This window comes from Micropterus salmoides, unplaced genomic scaffold, assembly GCF_014851395.1.
Source record: "Micropterus salmoides isolate LMB-PRFRI ecotype aquatic unplaced genomic scaffold, ASM1485139v1 Ms_hic_scaffold_15, whole genome shotgun sequence".
Classification (NCBI taxonomy): domain Eukaryota; kingdom Metazoa; phylum Chordata; class Actinopteri; order Centrarchiformes; family Centrarchidae; genus Micropterus; species Micropterus salmoides.
In genome coordinates, this window is record NW_024040596.1 from 1,258,954 (window position 1) to 1,277,715 (window position 18,762).

General features: G+C 42.2%; 2 protein-coding genes across 2 annotated transcripts; one reads left to right on the forward strand and one right to left on the reverse strand.

Moving 5' to 3' along the window:
• The first annotated feature begins 633 nt into the window (after positions 1 to 633).
• On the forward strand, positions 634 to 2,553 carry LOC119903613 (trace amine-associated receptor 4-like). Its single transcript, XM_038719854.1, has 2 exons — positions 634 to 797; positions 1,746 to 2,553. The coding sequence occupies exons 1-2, from the start codon at positions 634 to 636 to the stop codon at positions 2,551 to 2,553; spliced, it is 972 nt and encodes a 323-aa protein (XP_038575782.1).
• Positions 2,554 to 11,548: 8,995 nt separating this feature from the next.
• On the reverse strand, positions 11,549 to 14,266 carry LOC119903758 (E3 ubiquitin/ISG15 ligase TRIM25-like). Its single transcript, XM_038720001.1, has one exon. It carries the CDS (start codon positions 14,155 to 14,157, stop codon positions 12,478 to 12,480), a length of 1,680 nt encoding a protein of 559 aa, XP_038575929.1. The 5' UTR covers positions 14,158 to 14,266; the 3' UTR covers positions 11,549 to 12,477.
• Positions 14,267 to 18,762: the final 4,496 nt, after the last annotated feature.

The following is an 18,762-nucleotide window of genomic DNA, read 5'->3' on the forward strand; positions in this document are numbered from 1 at the left end:
TTGGTTTCTATTTTTAAAAGGGGGACCATTGGTATTGCTCAAATTATCAGGGTCACTCGCTGCTGAGTCTCTCTGAAGCTTACGCCAGGGCTATGGAAAGACGGCAAGACCGAATTTTGATTCAAGAGGAGCAAAGCGGCTCATCGCCTTTGCGAGGTTACCGGAAGGATCGTGAGAGTTTGTCCAACCAGACTCTCGTGTGTTTTGTGTCCTTTCAGCTTAAGATGATAATAAAATCCACAAGCAGCAGATACTCAATCATCTCATGGGGAGATGGGCCCAAAAAAACCCTTGCTCTGGGCACCGTTGTTTCCAGCTCCAGCCCAGTAGCGTGAGTACCGACGGTGCAACCACCAGGGGCCCAGGGGATTACAAGGGCCCATGAGAGACCGCAACAATTGTTACAAGGGTCAAGATCAGATGCAATCATCCATTTATTCATACTGTGTTAACATAAAGGGTTGCTGTGCTGTTCTTTGATGGCTATTTGTCCTGTGGCAAAACTACATTACGCTGCAGCTCCATCCCGTTGGTGAGATGCACCCTCCCTTTGGGTTTGAGAGAGATAAATGAGCTGTATGACGGAGAGCTTTGGTCAGTAAGCTGTTGGAGCTCAGCAGCTTCTCTCTGACGATGGAAGAAGATGAACTCTGCTTTCCTCAGCTCCTCAACGCCTCCTGCAGGAGGCCGAAGCCTCCTCAGTCTGAGGCTGTGTTCGTTTACATCCTGCTGTTCTTCATCTCTTTTCTCACTTCCACTCTCAACCTGATGGTCATCGTCTCCATCGCCCACTTCAGGTAGAGATAAACCCCTCTGCTTCATCAGCTTTACTGTTCTACTGTAAAACGTGTGTGAGCTCAAATAATAAGTGTCAGTAAGTCATTTTAAAGCTTGTGTCTTTTTAAACACTTTGGGAAAATGATGATAGAAATGATTTCTAGAATGTCAACATTTCTCAGCCTCTGTCTAACTTCATCGTTGATCTAATTTGTGCAGTTTTTCTACATCTACAAACTTTAGTTTATCCCTGATTTTTTTCACAGGTTTACAGAAACTGATATACAACCACGGGCTTTGCAATTTAGTGGCTTTACCCTCCCTTTTACTTTGACATACTTTGGTTGTAACTACTCTTACTGCTTTTGATAATATTGGCAATGACACACAGTGAAGTGTTTGTGGTGACGGATGTGTAGAAAAGATCTGCAGTTTGTAGGAAAATCCTGTCAAAATAAATGTGCACAAATGATGTTAACAGTGAGGTTACACAAAGAGGGAGGAAATATAGAAGTGCTTTTGTGTCAAATGTGGATTTTGTCTGAGTTTTGAAAGCTGAAATCAGAGCCAGCATTTGTATTTGTTCCTTCAGTGTGTGATCATCATGTCTAACTTCAGAGTCCCACAGTTTTCTGCTTTAAATCTCTGCTCAGGTTTTCATAGTTGTTGATGTTATGTAACCTCAATGTTGGCATCATTTCTGCACAAAAGAGTTTTTCCCCCCTAAAACTACAAATTATTTGTGCATATCGACAAACTTCAGTTTTTTCTGCAGAGTTTTCCACAGGTTTACTGAAGCTGATCTTTAACCATTCTTCTTAACTCATTGAACCTTATTTGAGCTCATAGCTGTGGGTTCAGCGTTGCTTTAATTGAGGAAAACCTTGGTTTTAAACCATTTTTCCTGCTTTTATTGAACAACAGCTGCTCTTTTTGATAACGCTGATGATGATACCCTCTCCCTGCAGGCAGCTCCACTCCCCCACCAACCTCCTCCTCCTCTCTCTGGCTGTATCAGACTTCTTCTTGGGCCTCTTGGTGATGCCGGTTGAAATCCTTCTGACAGTGAAATGCTGGATCCTGGGTGACCTCATGTGTGCTCTTTATTTTTTCTTACCCGTCATCCTCGTCTCTGCCTCTGTAGGAAACATGGTGCTCATATCGATCGACCGCTACGTGGCGATTTGTGACCCTCTGCATTACCCGACCAGAATCACTGACAGAGTAGTTACCGTCGGTGTTTGTGTGTGTTGGATCTGCTCTGTTTTCTACACCGTTTTCCTTTTATATGAACACCTGAAGCAGCCAGGCAGGTATAATTCCTGTTACGGAGAGTGTAAGGTAAACATCGCAGGAGATGTGGACCTTGTTGTCTCCTTTATTATTCCCATTACTGTCATCATAGTTCTGTATATGAGAGTGTTTGTCGTGGCGGTGTCTCAGGCTCGTGTGATGCGCGCTCATGTTGCCGCCGTCAAACTCCAGTCAGGGATTCTGACGACGAAGAAATCTGAGCTGAAGGCAGCCGGGACTCTAGGTGTTCTTGTAGCGGTGTTTCTGATGTGCTATTCTCCATACTACTGCCTCTCTCTCACAGGCCGCAACCTCTTGATCGGTTCTACTACTGAGGCCTTCATGAGCTTTGTGATGTATTTTAACTCCTGTCTGAACCCTGTGCTCTATGCCTTGTTCTACCCCTGGTTCAGAAAAGCCGTTAGACTCATTGTCACTCTTCAGATACTGCAGCCGGGCTCCTGTGAGGCCAACATACTGTAGAGCAGTGGTGCTCAAACTGTTTCTGTCTCCTTTAGAAGCCAAAAACATTCATGACCACACCTCAGCAAAAGTTCTTTAAATTTTACCACTCATTAACAATGCAGGAGATATAAATAATATAAATAAACAGGATTCAGAGCGTCAGAGCACTTTACTTCACCCATAAATGTGTTGATTCTTTTTTTTTTCTTTTTTTAAAGCTGATGTTTCTGATGATTCTTGTAGTTTCTGCTCTTATTGTTTGTCATTTTGGATAAAAGCGTTATGAATGTCTTCTTTGTCGTGGACGTTCACATTAACTATTAACACTTGTCACGGTCGACACAGATGGCGAACATTCGAACCTGCTTAGCATCTTCTTCTTTGCACTGTTAGCATGCTGACATTAGCATTGAGCTCAAAGCACCATTGTTATCATTATTGTTGCATTAATGTGTTCATTACTTTAATATTACATTTAATTTTACATTTATAAATAAGTGGACCTTGAGCGGATGTCCAAATAGACATTTTTGAAACCTTTGACACAAAGGACCATTTTGAGGTGGTTACGGGGCATGGGATGGTACTAAATCTGCCATCCACTGTAAAACAGCCCATCTTAATAAAAGAACTAATTTAACATAACTTAAACCTCACAAGAATTTGGAGTGACTCATTCACACGAATTTAACCCAATTCAAAAAGTTTAAGTATTGGTAATATGATTCCAGTTTGCTCCATTGACTTATTTTCTTTAAGTTAACTTTATATCATCACAAAAGTGTATGGCTTTTTATGTTTAAAAATCATCATGCAAATCACTCCTGCGAGATTTAAGACCACTTTCTTCACGCTGTTCAGTCTCACTCTCATTATCTTTTCACTCAATTACCTACTCATTTCTCACCATGTAAATATTTAATTAAAAGCAATGGTAAAAAGCTAAAAGCAAAGAAAAAGAAAACAGGACAGTAAAAGTTACAGTGCAGTGTAAGTTATCAATCTACTAGTTAAAGGCAGTAGTAAAAAGAAAAATCTTCAGTCTTAATTTAAAAGAACTGACAGTTTCAGCAGACCTGCAGTTATCTGGGAGTTTGTTCCAGATATACGGAGCATAATAACTGAACGCTGCTTCTACTTGTTTAGTTTTGACTCTGGGGACAGAAAGCAAACCTGCCCATTGACTTACTTACTTTAAGTTGACTTTATATCATCACAAACGTTTAAAAACGTTTTTATGTTTAAAAATCATCATATTGTGCCCAAGTAAACTAAAGAATGCCAATTATAATACCAATAATTCTTAATCCTCAAAGCATAAGTAGTCTGTGTGTAAGTATTTACAAGTAAAAATAACAACCTTTCTGTTACAGCTTCTCAAATGTGAGAATGTGTTGCTTTTCCTTATCTAAAAGTGAATTCAATATTTTTTTGGTTTTGTACTGTTTGGACTATCACTTCCAGGAAAATAAGCCTCTCTTAGATGAGGGTCAAACATTATCAATAATTCTTTATGTTGATGATTTTGAAATTGCAAACCCTCTAGGAACCTACCTAGGAAGTATGTGCAGTTTATTGGACATTAGCGAACCTGCCAGTAAGGTATCGCTCAACACTCCACTCTACTCAACTGGCTCAACTGGAAACTTTGATGTTTTAGACCTGAAAATAAAAATAGTCCTTAGTTGCAGACTTAAACTCCCTGTTTGGGAATTCTGCTCAGCGGTGAAGCTCGTAACGACCCCTGCACTGCTGCTGTGTGTGTTTCTCGCTGGTGACAGTATTTATTTGCTGCGTAACCCTGCTACATTTTTATCTTCCACACGAGGTAATGATGTTCTGTTATTTTATTAATCTTACTGGTTTGCAAACTGTTTGTCCTGCTGTTTAAATGATAAGGTTACTAAGTTAGCTAACTTGCAGACTTGTTGCAAACATTAGCACTAACGTTAGCGCCAACTTTTACTTGAAAAACTGTTAGTTGAATGTCGCTTTCAAACTCGTTCGTTGATTCGACATTAAGTTGGCTAAGTGACATTAACGTTAGTTTGTGAACGTTTTATGTTATGATGTGTAAACTATATTGGCTCGCTAGCTAATATGCCCTTTTTTTCTTTCGGTTAGCAAAGTAACGTTAACCTTAAGTTAAGGCTATTAAACGTAACGTTAACTGATGTTACATTAATATAAAATCGCACAACAAGGAAATGACCAAGCTAACATTATTTAGCGAGAGAATCTGCATGCAAATATGTTGGATTTTACACGGTAACGTTAACTTTACATGTGACTAATGCTGGCTACAGCTCAACAGTTAGACTGGGCTGGATTTGGCGCTTTCAGTCACATTCTCCACTCTCCGGAATTAACGTTAATACATTGAAATACATTGGTGAAAAAATATAACGTTAGTTCAAAGCAAATAGCAAGGTTAACAGTTAGGCTACTGCGTAGACTTTGACAAACCTGGGCAAACTGTTGCATTTTTTTGTTGTTAGTGACTGGTATAAGTTATGTGGAAATGTAAATTGTGTGTTTTTTCTAGTGCCATTACAGACTCTATCATGGCCAGTATTCCACATTTCACCTTTACCTTGCCTGTATAACAACTGCATATGTACTGAAGGTACATTTGTCAAGAGTACATTCTGAGAAAAGAGTGGTAGGTAGAGAAAACAGTGGTTTGACTATAAATCTGGCATTTCATTGCCCTGTGTGTGATTTTAAGCAGCCATTTGTTGAGAGGGACATGCTTATTCATCTAAGGGGGCATCTAAGACGGAAAGAAACAGTGCCATGTCCATTTAGGTCTCAAGTTTCAAACAAATGTTTACTCAACATACAATGCGCACAAGTGCGGAGAACACCAACATGCATCAGACTATGATGTGGCAGTTGTAGTGCAAAATGTCTCCAAGGTTTCCCAGGATAGTGACATTGAACATGATCCAGTAGAGCTTTCAGATGAAAATGAAACAGTAGTGATGAGGGATTAACAGAGCAGTTACAGTACAACCTGGCTGCCTTCTTCTTGAAAATGCAGACTATTCTCCATGTATCCACGAGGGAAACACAAGAAATCAGTCAGAACCAGTTTTCAGAGAATCTCTAATCAAAATACTGGAAAAACACAACTGCCCCTTTACTGACACTCTTGTTAGAGAGATTGTCCAGGCAGTTTCAGAGAGTAATATTTTGTATAAATCTGTTACCTCTGAAGGACCACTGTCAACAGCAAACAGGAGAAAGTCATATTATGAGCATAAGTTTCCATTTGCCAAGCCTGTAGAGGACCTTATTGAGTCGTCACAGCGTACATTTCTGTATGTGCCCATCCTCACATCTTTGCAGTTGTTGTTGAAAAAAACAGATGTACTTGAGAAAGTTCAAGAAACCACCTCACAGTTCCCTGGACAGTTTTCGTCATACTGTGATGGCTCCTACTTCCAGGAAAATGAGCTTCTCTCAGATGAGGGTCAGACATTATTAATAATTCTTTATGCTATGTGCAAACCCTCAAGGAACATCAAAGAAAAGTATGTGCAGTTTATTGGACATTAGCTAACCTGCCAGTAAAGTATCGCTCAGCACTCCACTCTACTCAACTGGCTCTTTTGTGCAGCTCAAATGATGTGCGGCAGCTTGGATATGAAAAGGTTTCTGCGCCTCCCTTGAGTGACCTAAAAACTCTTGAAAAAGAGGGTGTTTACATTGAGACGTTTGGTCACTGTCTCAAAGGCACAGTGTACACTGTTGCGGCTGATGACCTTGCTGCCCATGGGCTGGCTGGTTCCAGTGAGAGTTTGAGGGATACATATTTTTGCAGATTTTGTCTTGCCACCCAGACGGATATGCACACATCAGATGCAGTCACTGGCAGTTTTGAGATGACAACCACAAATCTGTATCATAAGCTCGTTCAAGAAATGCAGAACAATGACAGCGAAGAGAAGTACGGTGTAAAACGCAGTTGTGTTCTCTCTGATCATCTCTCTTATTTCCGTCCTATCACAGGATTTCCACCTGACATCCTTCATGACCTGTTTGAAGGTGTGGTTCCTGTCCAGTTGGCACATTCTTTGAAGGGTTTGATTGCAAGGAAGTATTTCACTATGGAAGAGCTGAATAGGGCGATACTGTCATTTCCCTTCCAACATTCTGATAAGGTTAACCGCCCTCACTCGAGGAGCAATCGGCGGGAATGGGCATGAGAACCACGCTCTGCTTCCCTGAAGGGGACAAATTCTGGGAGGTGCTAATGGAAATAAAAGATGTAGTTGAGCTTGGCATGTGTCATACTTTCGCAGATGATACCATTCAGTACATGGCCTGTAAGATTTCAGATCACAGGCAGCTGCTTCAGGAAGTATTCCCCAACTTACGATTACGGCCAAAGCATCGTTACATTGAGCGTTATCCTCATCTCATAGAGCGCTTTGGTCCTCTGGTGCATCTGTGGACAATGAGATTTGAGGGGAAGCACAAAGTCTTCAAGGCAGTTGCTCGTGGCACTAAGAACTACAAAAATGTGTTGAAAACTTTGGCAGAGAGACCAAAACATCCCCAAGAGTTTTCAAGCCACCAGTACAGACTTCAAAAGTGGAGTCTGTCTATGTTGAGTCATTGCCTACTGATACACATGCGTTAATATCGAGCATCACAGACAGCAGCAGTGTATATGGCACAAAACAGGTAACCATTGAAGGCGCAACTTTTGTGGCTGGCATGTTTGTTTGCACTGGGGCACATGCTGCCTTGCCTGTGTTTAAAGAGATCAGAAACTTACTTATCAGAAACGACATCTTCTTTCTACTGAAGGACTATGAGGCCTGGCATGTTGGGCATTTGCGGTCATATGAGCTGACAGATCATAAAAGCAAGGGCCGTACGGTGAACTCTGTGTGTCAGCTAACTGACCGAATGCCACTGTTTGCCTACAGGGTTTCAAACAAGCACATCCCCAGCCTTCTTCTCAGGGACCTGAGGGAGGCCACAGATCTGTCTGGACCTTCAATAAACACTAGTGATCACCTTAATGGACACACTGGACAAAATAATTAAAGGTCATTTCTGTTTTCCACTATGACCCATGTGTCATCACAAAGGTAAATACGTGCAATGTAGTGGTTAACTGTCAATGTGAGTACACTTGGGATATCCCATTTACACCATACTCTGTTTTAAAATGTTTAACCAATACTTACTTTGGGAGAGTGTGATGTTAGATTGTCACCACTCTCTTGTCTGAATGGATAGATAATGTGTGGTTGGTCCAGGCAGCTAGTGAAAAATAGCAGCAGCACCTGGAGTAGCTCTGTCTGTTTCATGTTACAGGTTTCTCTAACACAGTGGAAATGGAAGCGACCGATGTCCTGAAACTAAGGGTCATCCTTGATGATGTCAACGCTGAGAGGCTTATTTTGCCCTCTCGTCCCGAGAGTGTAAATGCCCTCATAACTGAGATAAAAAATAAGTTGAACCTTGATTATGACCTTCGTCTTCAGTTTCAAGACCCAGAATTTGACAGTGCCCTATGCAATTTAGTCAACATGGAGGACCTACCATCCAAGGCAACCATTAAGATAGTTAGATGTCTTAAACCAGATCTCAGTTCAACCAGCACAGACGATACAGAGTTACTGTCTGATAACACAGATTCACCAGAGCGTCGTTGCCGATGGCCAGAGGTTTTTGTTATTCCAACATTCTCCTACGAGGTGCAGCATGCTCTAAGAGAGGGAAACTGTAAGCTTGACTAGGGATCAAAAACACAACATACTGGAAGGAATGGCTGCTGAAATATGTAAGCATAAGGCATATCCCAGTACCAAAAATATTGCCATGGCTGCAGAGGCTCTGGTGAGCAAACACCCCTGTCTAAAAGAAAAAGCTTCCAAAACAAGGTATGAGGGTTGGACGAACAGCCTGCGCTTCAAGATGGGCAACTACAGGACCAAACTGAGCAGGGCTGGCGTAAAGGGTGTGGCTGTGAATGTGGGAAAGCGCAGCAGGACCTATCCAGAAGGTGCAGCATCCAGGGCCAACATCAAAAGACCCGCAAGAGGAGAAATAAACTTCCTGCCCAATTATCCCCAAGGAGAAACTAAGGACACACTGGAGAACCAGAGGCCTGAGATGGTGGAGCAGTTCAAGAAGACAGTGACTGATAGAGATATGATTATCATCCATCAACATATGCAGCGCACCTTTGCACTCAGACGTGAAGAAATTGTCAAAATCAGGATTGCAGCACTGTTTGATCTGGATAAAGAGCTTAAAAATTATTAGTGTTAACATGGTTTTGTCTATATGTCTAAAGTAGCTTCCCATAGAGTCTTATATGGCTTAAAGTTAATGAATGATAGGAGTTGTGCCTTTGTTTTTTATGCAGCTCTACAGTGAATTCCACAGGATCAAAATCTACCGTGTTCCTTCTTTGCTGCACTTGACATGCACACACCTCAGCTGTTGAAGCTACAAAAAGAGGAAGACTGGAAGTTTTGGCGAGACGATGGAAGATGTTTTGATGGCATACGAGGAACAGGTACAAACATTTTTAAAGCATTACTGCATTACATTGATGTTGAATGTGAACAGAACTGCAGACCCTAACATGCATACCTTGTCTTTGTTTGTGCAACAGGACAAGAACAACATCACAGCAGCCCTGGCCGGCCTACCGCTGTACTTAAAGGAGGATTCATCAGAGGTCTTCAAAACCTGCAAGGTATTTTCTCCTTTTCCTGTTTTCATAACTTCATACCTTCATCTAAAAATTAGAAACCGCCTTCTGCTGCGTTGTGTACCCTGTTGGCTGCCTTCAGAGAAATTCTCAGCATTACTTAATTTTTGCTGTGTACTGTGACAGAGCATTAAAAAGATGCTAGGGTCTTCCACTTAATGAAACGGTGCTCGTCTTTATCCTGAAGTAGCCTTAAGTAAACGATAAGAATGAGATGGGACAAAAGAATTAATTAAATAGTTAAGTTTAGTTTATATGAGCCCTCTGGTTTTATTGTGGATTGCTCTGTTTTATTAAGGCTGGACAAAGTTGTTCATCAACACTATATAATTTACAGCCAAGCAGAAATATAGTTCTTCTAAATTCTATAAGTCAGTTATATACACACATGTGAGTCTTGTATAAAAGTTGGTCAAGATTTTTAAAGACTATACTTTGAGTTGAGGTGTTCAGGTAAAACAAATGTTTAAAATGTGCCTAAAAATCAGGTCTCATCACGGACGTAGACACATTTAACACATTATCTGTTCCCAAATTTGTAACTGAAGTTAAAAGTATATAAAAAAACTTGAACACCATAGACCTCCTGCTCATCTCTCTTTGTATTTTGTTTGTGCTCTTCTAAACTCAGATTAAGTCCAGATCAATGGGTTTTAAAATAAAATCAGGGTAACCTTGATGTCTTGAAGCAGTTAAAGAACTGATCACTTTATCAGATATTGTGAGCTAAACCTTGATAACAAGTGAAGACCCGGACTAGAACTCTTCCCTGATTATATGAGCAGGTAAATTTAGGGTATGAAGCCACTTAAATAATATTGCAGTCTCAGTTTGTAATAAGATATTAGTAGTGAAACACCACATTGCTGAAACAGGGTACCCGCGGCGTCTTAAAAGTATTAAATGTCATTACTAAAGTATTAAATTTGTTCTTGTCCTTTCGTAGGATTAAAAAATGCCGTAATGTCCTAAATAAACACTTTTTATGTGTGTGACTTTATGATTTACTCCGTTTGGTGTGACTGTTGTTATTCAGCAGTAACGGTAACGTTCACGTCAGTGTTCAGCTTTACGCTCTGGACTGTGGAGCGTTCACGGTGCAGCAGCTCTGGGATTCAGTCCTAGCTAAAGCTAGCTCGTTACCTGAGAATGGGAAAGTGTCTGAAATTCAGAAAGCCAGAGACTCTGTGGCGGTTGAGGCCGAGGACGGTGGCGCTCACACTACGGCGAGCTGGAAGGCCCGCCTGCAGGTTACTGGTCAGTGAATGATACGACAGCAACGGAGAGACGGGTGAGTCTGAGACGAGTAGGCTGTTGTAGGCTAACATTATGAGAATGGAAACATCAAACTAACGCACATTAAACTTACATCACCCAGATGCACCGATCACGGGGACGAGGGAAAAACAAACCGGAACCTGGTTGTTCAGAAAAGTTTAAGCTAAAAAAATCTGAATGACTTTATTTAAATAAAGATAATTCTACCATAAATTGGTGCAGAAAATGTCTCCAGAATGCAGGAAATTAAGTGTTCAGTGCTCAAAATTTTCTAGGGACCCCCATTTAAATATATTTCAGCATTGAATATTTCATCAAATAGTGTTAAAATATCTTCTTGTCTTGTTCTCGTGAACCCAATATTGTGAATTGTGCATGTGAGCCAAGTGTATCGTCACAGCGCTAATCTGAACCCTTATGTCCCACCACTTTTCAACACAAAGTGACGTCCTTGATTCATTTTATCTCATCAGAGTACAAACACACCCCGAGCTATAGTGTGTTAAATACGAATGTATTATAATAAAATGTTTTAGTAAATTCATGTAACTTCCTAAATAATTTTCTTGGGCTTAAAATTCATACAGATTTTCAGTGAAGTTGGTATTAAATTTTATCCTAGGTGGTATTAAAAAGGCCTTAAAAAGTCTTCAGTTTAACTGTGAGAATCCTGGGGGTACCCTGAACAACAGCAACACTTTTTTTAGATTTTGTTACAACCAAATCAAATATAACATATTATTACTGTTAAAAATGCTAAATAAATCATTATATTAAACTTATGGCATATCATTCAACCCTATTTTCATGATTTGATAGAAATGTTCTATATTGGTGATGTGATTTTATGTATTTTTCATTGCATATTTTTTCCATAATAAATTTTGAAGATAGTCTTCAGATGTATGCAATGTCTTGTAAATTTGCAATAAAAGTGATAAATTTTAAAATTTTTGAATGTATTCTTTGTATCTAAGGAAAAATATGGGCCTATGAGTTGCTGTAAAAACACAGATTGTATGTGAAGTTACAGTAATTTAATGTAGTACACATACTGTAAATTTACAGGAATTTACTGGCTACTGAGTTGCGGTATTAATACAGTAAAAATGGTAAATTACAAGTAATTACTGTGATTAGTGTGCCGCTCCAGACTGTAATTTAGCAATAAAATAGCTAGTAATAGTTTTACGGTAATGTTGTGGGTTGTTACTGTGAAAATACATTACTGTAATATTACTGTAGATTGTTGTGAATTTACAGTAACTATGATGTTGTGTCTGGTTACTGTAGGATCACAGTACATTACTGTAAAATAATCACTTTATACTACTTCAAACTATTTACTGATGGTGTGTGTGTGTGTGCACGTGTCATGTTGTGTGTTTTTTGGTCGACATGCCAGAGATGCTGTATCATCCTGATGAAGCATCTCCTTATTGATTCTGATCAGCAGAATTACACTTTATAATCCCTCATAGTCCCTCATTTGGACAACAACAACAACAACAACATTTGCTCTACCAAACAAATAAATGTGAATTCTAGATTTCTTTCCAAAGTAAAGGAAGCTCTGCTGCTTTCTCTCTTCAGACCCATGCAGTGGAAGAGAAACAACAACATACAAATACATCAATCCAAATATTCAACAAACATTTAGAGCTCAGACAAGTTTCCATTTTCATGCAGAGAAACAAAAGTCATCCTGAGCAGTGATGGCCTCCATGGCTAAACAGACACAGGAAGGAGCTCCAACATTTCCACAGCAGCTGATGAGAAGACGTCAAAGTCCCGCCCACAGTGTTTGATTGACAGGTGAAGAAATGCCCCAACAATCAGCTCTCAGCAACAAACATGAAGACAAAAGAAGTTTAAGGATTAAAACACAGAGTTTAACCCACTGTCCCTGAAAGGACTTCTGACTATTTCACTTTACAGAACTCAGCAGAGTCTCCAGGAGAATAAAAATAAAACCAAAGTCCAGCATAGAGAGGCTGAGTGAATGTGGTCTGGACTCTGTGGAGGAGAGTCATGGTTTCAGAGATGCTGTAGAAGGACAGAATACCTGCACTGTGATCCAGGTACACTCCTACTCTGGAGGACCGAGGACCTGAGACGGGAGTTTGGACTTTGTTGTAACAAAATTTATAATTGTTTGTGTCACAATATAACGCCCAAGATTTGTCATTGTATCCAAATAAACATTCCCTCCCTGCTCTGCTGATATTCTTGTATGTGACTGCTATAAAAACTCCTCTCTCTCTCCACTCCACCTCCCAGTAACAACGTCCAGTCAGACTCTCTCTACTCAGGACCTGAGAATAATCAGCGAATCTGTCTGGGTGACTAGAATAAGACTGTTGTTGACTCATTCTTGTTGCTTTTCTGTTCCCCTCAGATAATAACAGCTGTGTGTTTGCTGTGTTTGGATCCAGTGTGATTTCACATGAATATTTTAAGAATCCAGCTCTGGTCTTGGGCTCTGGTTCTGGTTCTGACAGTAAAACATCCACCTCAGTCACTGTCAGCGAGACGTTTGTCCATGTCTCTGTCAGAACGTCCTGTAGTTTGTCTCTGACTTCTGACACAGCCGCTGTCACGTCCTCAAAGTAGCGCAGAGGACGGATGTTGATGCTGGATGAGTCTGTAGATTCACTGAGTGCTGACAGTGAGGGGTAGTTGTGTAGAAACTGGTTGTGATCCTCTGTGTGTGAGAGCTGCTTCAGCTCAGCATCTTTCCTCTTCAGCTCAGTGATCTCCTGCTCCAGCTTCTCCTGAAGCTCTTTGACTCGACTCACTTCAGTGTCCTGCTGGGATCTGAGCTGCCGCTTCACATCGGACCTTCTTTTCTCCATCAGACGGATCAGCTCGGTGAAGATCTTCTCACTGTCCTCCACTGCTTTATCAGCAGAGCCATTGATAGCCTCCACCTCCTGCTGAAGCACCTTCACATCTTTCTCTCTGTCCTGGATTCTCTGCTGGATGTTTTGTCGACTCACCTCGAGCTCTCTCTGCCTCTCGGTCCTTTCTGCTGCAGCTGAGACTGTGTCGTGGCCTTTATGTTCATCCACAGAGCAGAGATAACAGATACTCTGCCGATCAGTACGGCAGAACATCTTCATCACCTCATCGTGACGAGAGCAGATGTTCTCCTGGAGCTTCTTGGAGGGCTCCACCAGCTTGTGTTTCTTTAACGGAGCAGCATCATAATGAGGCTGCAGGTGTTTCTCACAGTAAGAGGCCAGACAGACCAGACAGGACTTGAGGGCTTTCAGTTTTCTCCCAGTGCAGACATCACAGGCCACATCTTCAGGTCCAGCATAGCAGTGATCAGCAGGAGCAGCTTGGAGTCCAGTCTTCTTCAGTTCCTCCACTAAAACTGCTAACATGGTGTTTTTCAGCAGGACAGGCCTCGGTGTGAAGGTCTGCCTGCACTGAGGGCAGCTGGGGATTTTCTTCTCCTCCTCTTCATCCCAGAAGCTTTTAATACAGTTCATGCAGTAGCTGTGTCCACAGGGAATAGCCACCGGATCCTTCAGTAGATCCAGACAGATGGAACAAGAGATGGTTTCCCGGTCCAGCTGAACTCCTTTCTGCGCCATTTCACCTCTCAGTGGCAACGACTGTCTGAGTTTCACTTTCTCAGAAGTGCAGCTAGTTTGAGCTCTGATCTGAACAGCATGTGTTTCTGCAGTGAACGGGGCCTGTCAGCTGCTGCACGTCAGCACATGTTGGTCACACCCATCTTCAAACTGTAGATCTGAAGGGGAGGGAACCAGGAAATATATGGACAGAGTGGAGCTCGCTGTGATTGGAGAGCAGGAAGCAGAGGGAGGGGTCATCAAGCTGCCGCTCATTCCAGGAAGAGGAGTGGCTCTGTGGATTCTTTGTTTCCTCATTTCCAGCGAAACCTCAGCCAGTGTCCTTTGACTGGTTCAGACCAGGTGACTGACAATAATCAAACTAACGTGTGATCAAATCCTTAAACTGTTGTATAATCACGTTCTCACTTCTTTGCAGTGTAAACTAAAGTCAGTGAGAATCAGAAGCCAAACAACCACTAATAAAGGCGATCAGTTCAGCTTTTTGATTTGAAAGCATGCAGTCCTAGAATGTGTGGAAAAGGAGTCAGAGATGAGGACTCTAATCACAGGTGCATCACAAGCTGCCATCTTCTCCCCTTTGTTGTTGTCTTTGTAAAGCAGTGACTCCCACTTGAACTTCCTACAGCGTGCTGACGATGTGGCCCCGGTTGGCCTTCTGTGTGAGGGGGACTCTGTAAAAGATGGCCCATATTTTAATCATGTAGTTTCTCTGCAGCAGTGCTGTGAGGAGAGTGTGTTTAATAAATGGAGGTGAAAGCAAAGAACTGATCTTATCCAGCAAAACACAAGACTCTCCTGATAAAGTTCAGCCTTTGACTGATGGCTGTGGCTCGGAGGTAGAGCGGGTTGGCTGTTAATCGGAAGGTCGGCGGTTCAATCCCCAGGCTGCATGTCAAAGTGTCCTTGGGCAAGATACTGAACCGAATTGCCCCTGGTGGCTGTTCCGCCAGTGTGTGAATGTTAGTTTCTGTTTGAGCACTTAGGCTCAGTGTGTGAATGTGGGTGGATGTAGTGTAAAAGCGCTTTGAGTGGTTGAAAAGATTAGAAAGGTACTATACAAGTACGGCGCATTTACATTTTCCATGATGTGGGACACAAGCCGCCTCAAGTATGAAACTCTTTTAAACACAGTTTCCTGTGTAACAGGGTAGACCTGTATCTGTGTTTGGTGGGTGTGGTCTTCACATGGGGTGATTGCACACGTCCCAGCTCCTCTTCTTCGATCTAGTATTCTGCATCACCCTTTCTCTTTTCTCTCTTTATTTATCACCAATAATTAATTTAATCGTACCTGTTGATTGTGTGGTCCTTGCTAGTGAAATAAAACATACAAAATAAGGCAGAATAAACTTTTAGGCGCAGACGTCCTGTGGAGTCGACAGATTTTCAGTCACAGAACAAAATGTACAATAAATATATTATTAAAATCTGGATAAAAGTATTTCTGACATCTTATTTAGTTGGCCTGGTTTTCTGAGATTAAAAGGATTTTACAGTTATTGCTGAGGTACTTGGTCGTCCGGCTCTCAGTCATTTCAAGCACAGAGTCATCTCTAACTAACATCCGGCTAACAGTCATCTCGAGCTAACATTCGGCTAACAGTCATCTCGAGCTAACATTCGGCTAACAGTCATTTCGAGCTAACATTCGGCTAACAGTCATCTCGAGCTAACATTCGGCTAACAGTCATCTCGAGCTAACATCCGGCTAACAGTCATCTTGAGCTAATATCCGGCTAACAGTCATCTCGAGCTAACCGAGCTAACATCCGGCTAACAGTCATCTTGAGCTAACATCTGGCTAACAGTCATCTCGAGCTAACCGAGCTAACATCCGGCTAACAGTCATCTTGAGCTAACATTCGGCTAACAGTCATCTCAAGCTAACATTCGGCTAACAGTCATCTCGAGCTAACATTCGGCTAACAGTCATCTCAAGCTAACATTCGGCTAACAGTCATCTCGAGCTAACATTCGGCTAACAGTCATTTCGAGCTAACATTCGGCTAACAGTCATCTCGAGCTAACTGAGCTAACATCCGGCTAACAGTCATCTTGAGCTAATATCCGGCTAACAGTCATCTCGAGCTAACCGAGCTAACATCCGGCTAACAGTCATCTTGAGCTAACATCTGGCTAACAGTCATCTCGAGCTAACCGAGCTAACATCCGGCTAACAGTCATCTTGAGCTAACATCCGGCTAACAGTCATCTCGAGCTAACCGAGCTAACATCCGGCTAACAGCCATCTTGTGCTAACATCCATCAGGACTGGACAGTTGTTGTCAACAGTTGTCTCGAGCAAACATCCAGCTAATAGTCCATCAAACTGTCGTTTAAACTAAAATAGTTTCGACCCTACAGTCGTTTCAGGTAACATCCGGCTAACAGTCGTCTCGAGCTAACGGAGCTAATATCCGGCTAACGGTCATCTCGAGCTAACTGAGCTAACATCCGGCTAACAGTCATCTTGAGCTAACATCCGGCTAACAGTCATCTTGAGCTAACATCCGGCTAACAGTCATCTCGAGCTAACCGAGCTAACATCCGGCTAACAGTCATCTTGAGCTAACATCCGGCTAACAGTCATCTCGAGCTAACCGAGCTAACATCCGGCTAACAGTCATCTTGAGCTAACATCCGGCTAACAGTTGTCTCGAGCAAACATCCAGCTAATAGTCCATCAAACTGTTGTTTAAACCAAAATTGTTTCGACACAACAGTCGTTTCAGGTAACATCCAGCTAACAGTCGTCTCGAGCTAACCGAGCTAACATCCGGCTAACAGTCATCTTGTACTAACATCCGGCTAACAGTTGTCTCGAGCAAACATCCAGCTAATAGTCCATCAAACTGTCGTTTAAACCAAAATTGTTTCGACACAACAGTCGTTTCGAGCTAACATCCAGCTAACAGTCGTTTCGAGCTAACATCCAGCTAACAGTCGTTTCGAGCTAACATCCAGCTAACAGTCGTTTCGAGCTCACAGTCGCTTCTATCTAACATCCGGTCACGGCCATTTCGAGCTAACATCCGGCTCACAGTCGTTCGAACTAAAAAGGGGCTTTCGGCACTGGAATGCCAGAGCCCACCGCGGCTCATTCCCAGCCAACCTGACTGTGCCACTGGTCAAGCGAACAGAGGTTTGAAACTAAAGTCGTTTCGAGGGAACAGTCGTTACAAATTAGAAGGAGCTTTCGGCACCGGATAGCAAAGCCTTCTGCTGCTCGCTCCTTGTCCAGGGTTTGGGGGTTCTATAAGGATAGAGCAGTGGAATGGTCACCAAAACCTTAAATTTAACAGCATAGCTCTCTCTCGTGCTACAGGCCAGCTCCCCCCACCGTCACAACTAGCACAACGTAATCGTATCACTCAGTCGTCTTGAACCTTAGAAGCTACGTTCACGCCCGCTCAGGTTCACTTCCCTGCATCTCCCCTTCGTCTTGACCTTCGGCACGATACTCGCAATTCAGACTCATTCCCTAAACAACACTGCGTTCTTTTCTCCAGAGTTCAATGACCCCAAACCCCTGCAAGACCCTCGTGAACCAATTGCAACTCCACAAACATATGTCCTGAAGGCTTCTTCTGTCGCTCAGGTTTCTAGCACAGGTTTGATTACTCTGATATGGGCTGGGGTGGAGACAGAAGGTCTGAGGTGGAACAAAAACCCTGTGGGGTTGAGTCACATCTTCTCGTCTCTCCATCTGCCTACTCTGAGCAATTTAACGTCAGCAAATATCTAAGTTCATTTTTACTTCACTGCTTTTGAATGCATGGCAGCAACCTTAAGATGGCCCAAAGATGTGTAGAGTTTGCTATTGCAATGTAAACTGGTGGAAGAAGCACTACAGGTGTGGGCAAGTCTATCGCTTGATGAAATTATCAGGTTGTTAAGGCCATAGTTGTACAGGTTAATGAAATGGTAGCTGAGGCATACCGTCAGAAAATTCTGCCAACCACACTTACAGTATGTAGAGTTTGCAACAAAGAAAACTGTTGTTAGCTAAATGGTGCACAGCAAGTAAAGTGACAAACTTTGTTCAACAAGTTTAAAATGTGGCTTCCCTAAAAATTGGTAGTCTCTCTGAATGAAAATTGCGATATTCTCACATTTGCCGGTACAGGGAGTTGCTCTCATTCACGGAAATGACTTGGGGTGAAAGAAAGTCTTTCCCATACCTGAAGTAATTCAAAAACCCAGTCACGAACTCTAGCCCCTCTGTGCATACCGCTGTCAATCTGACACCCGTGTGCAGGGTGTGTGAGATGTGTTCAGGATGCTAACCGACTTTGAAACTCTCCTCTTCTCCATCATCACCTCCAGAGTCCAGCTCATGTCCTCTTCCAATCACTTAGCCAGCCTTTCTAACTGTCTTGTTGAGCTTGTTAGCTTCTCTTGGCATATGGCAGCATAAAAGATGATGCCACAAATTGGTAGAACATCTGCAACATCTTGTTGTTACAATTACAGTTTCTAACACACAGTTCCTCATTCCAAACTGCGGCTGGTCAGGTAACCCGTTATCCAGGACCTGAGGTGGGAGAGTATCACCCTGGTTGAAGATCTGCTCCAGGACTCCACACAGCTTCATACCATATG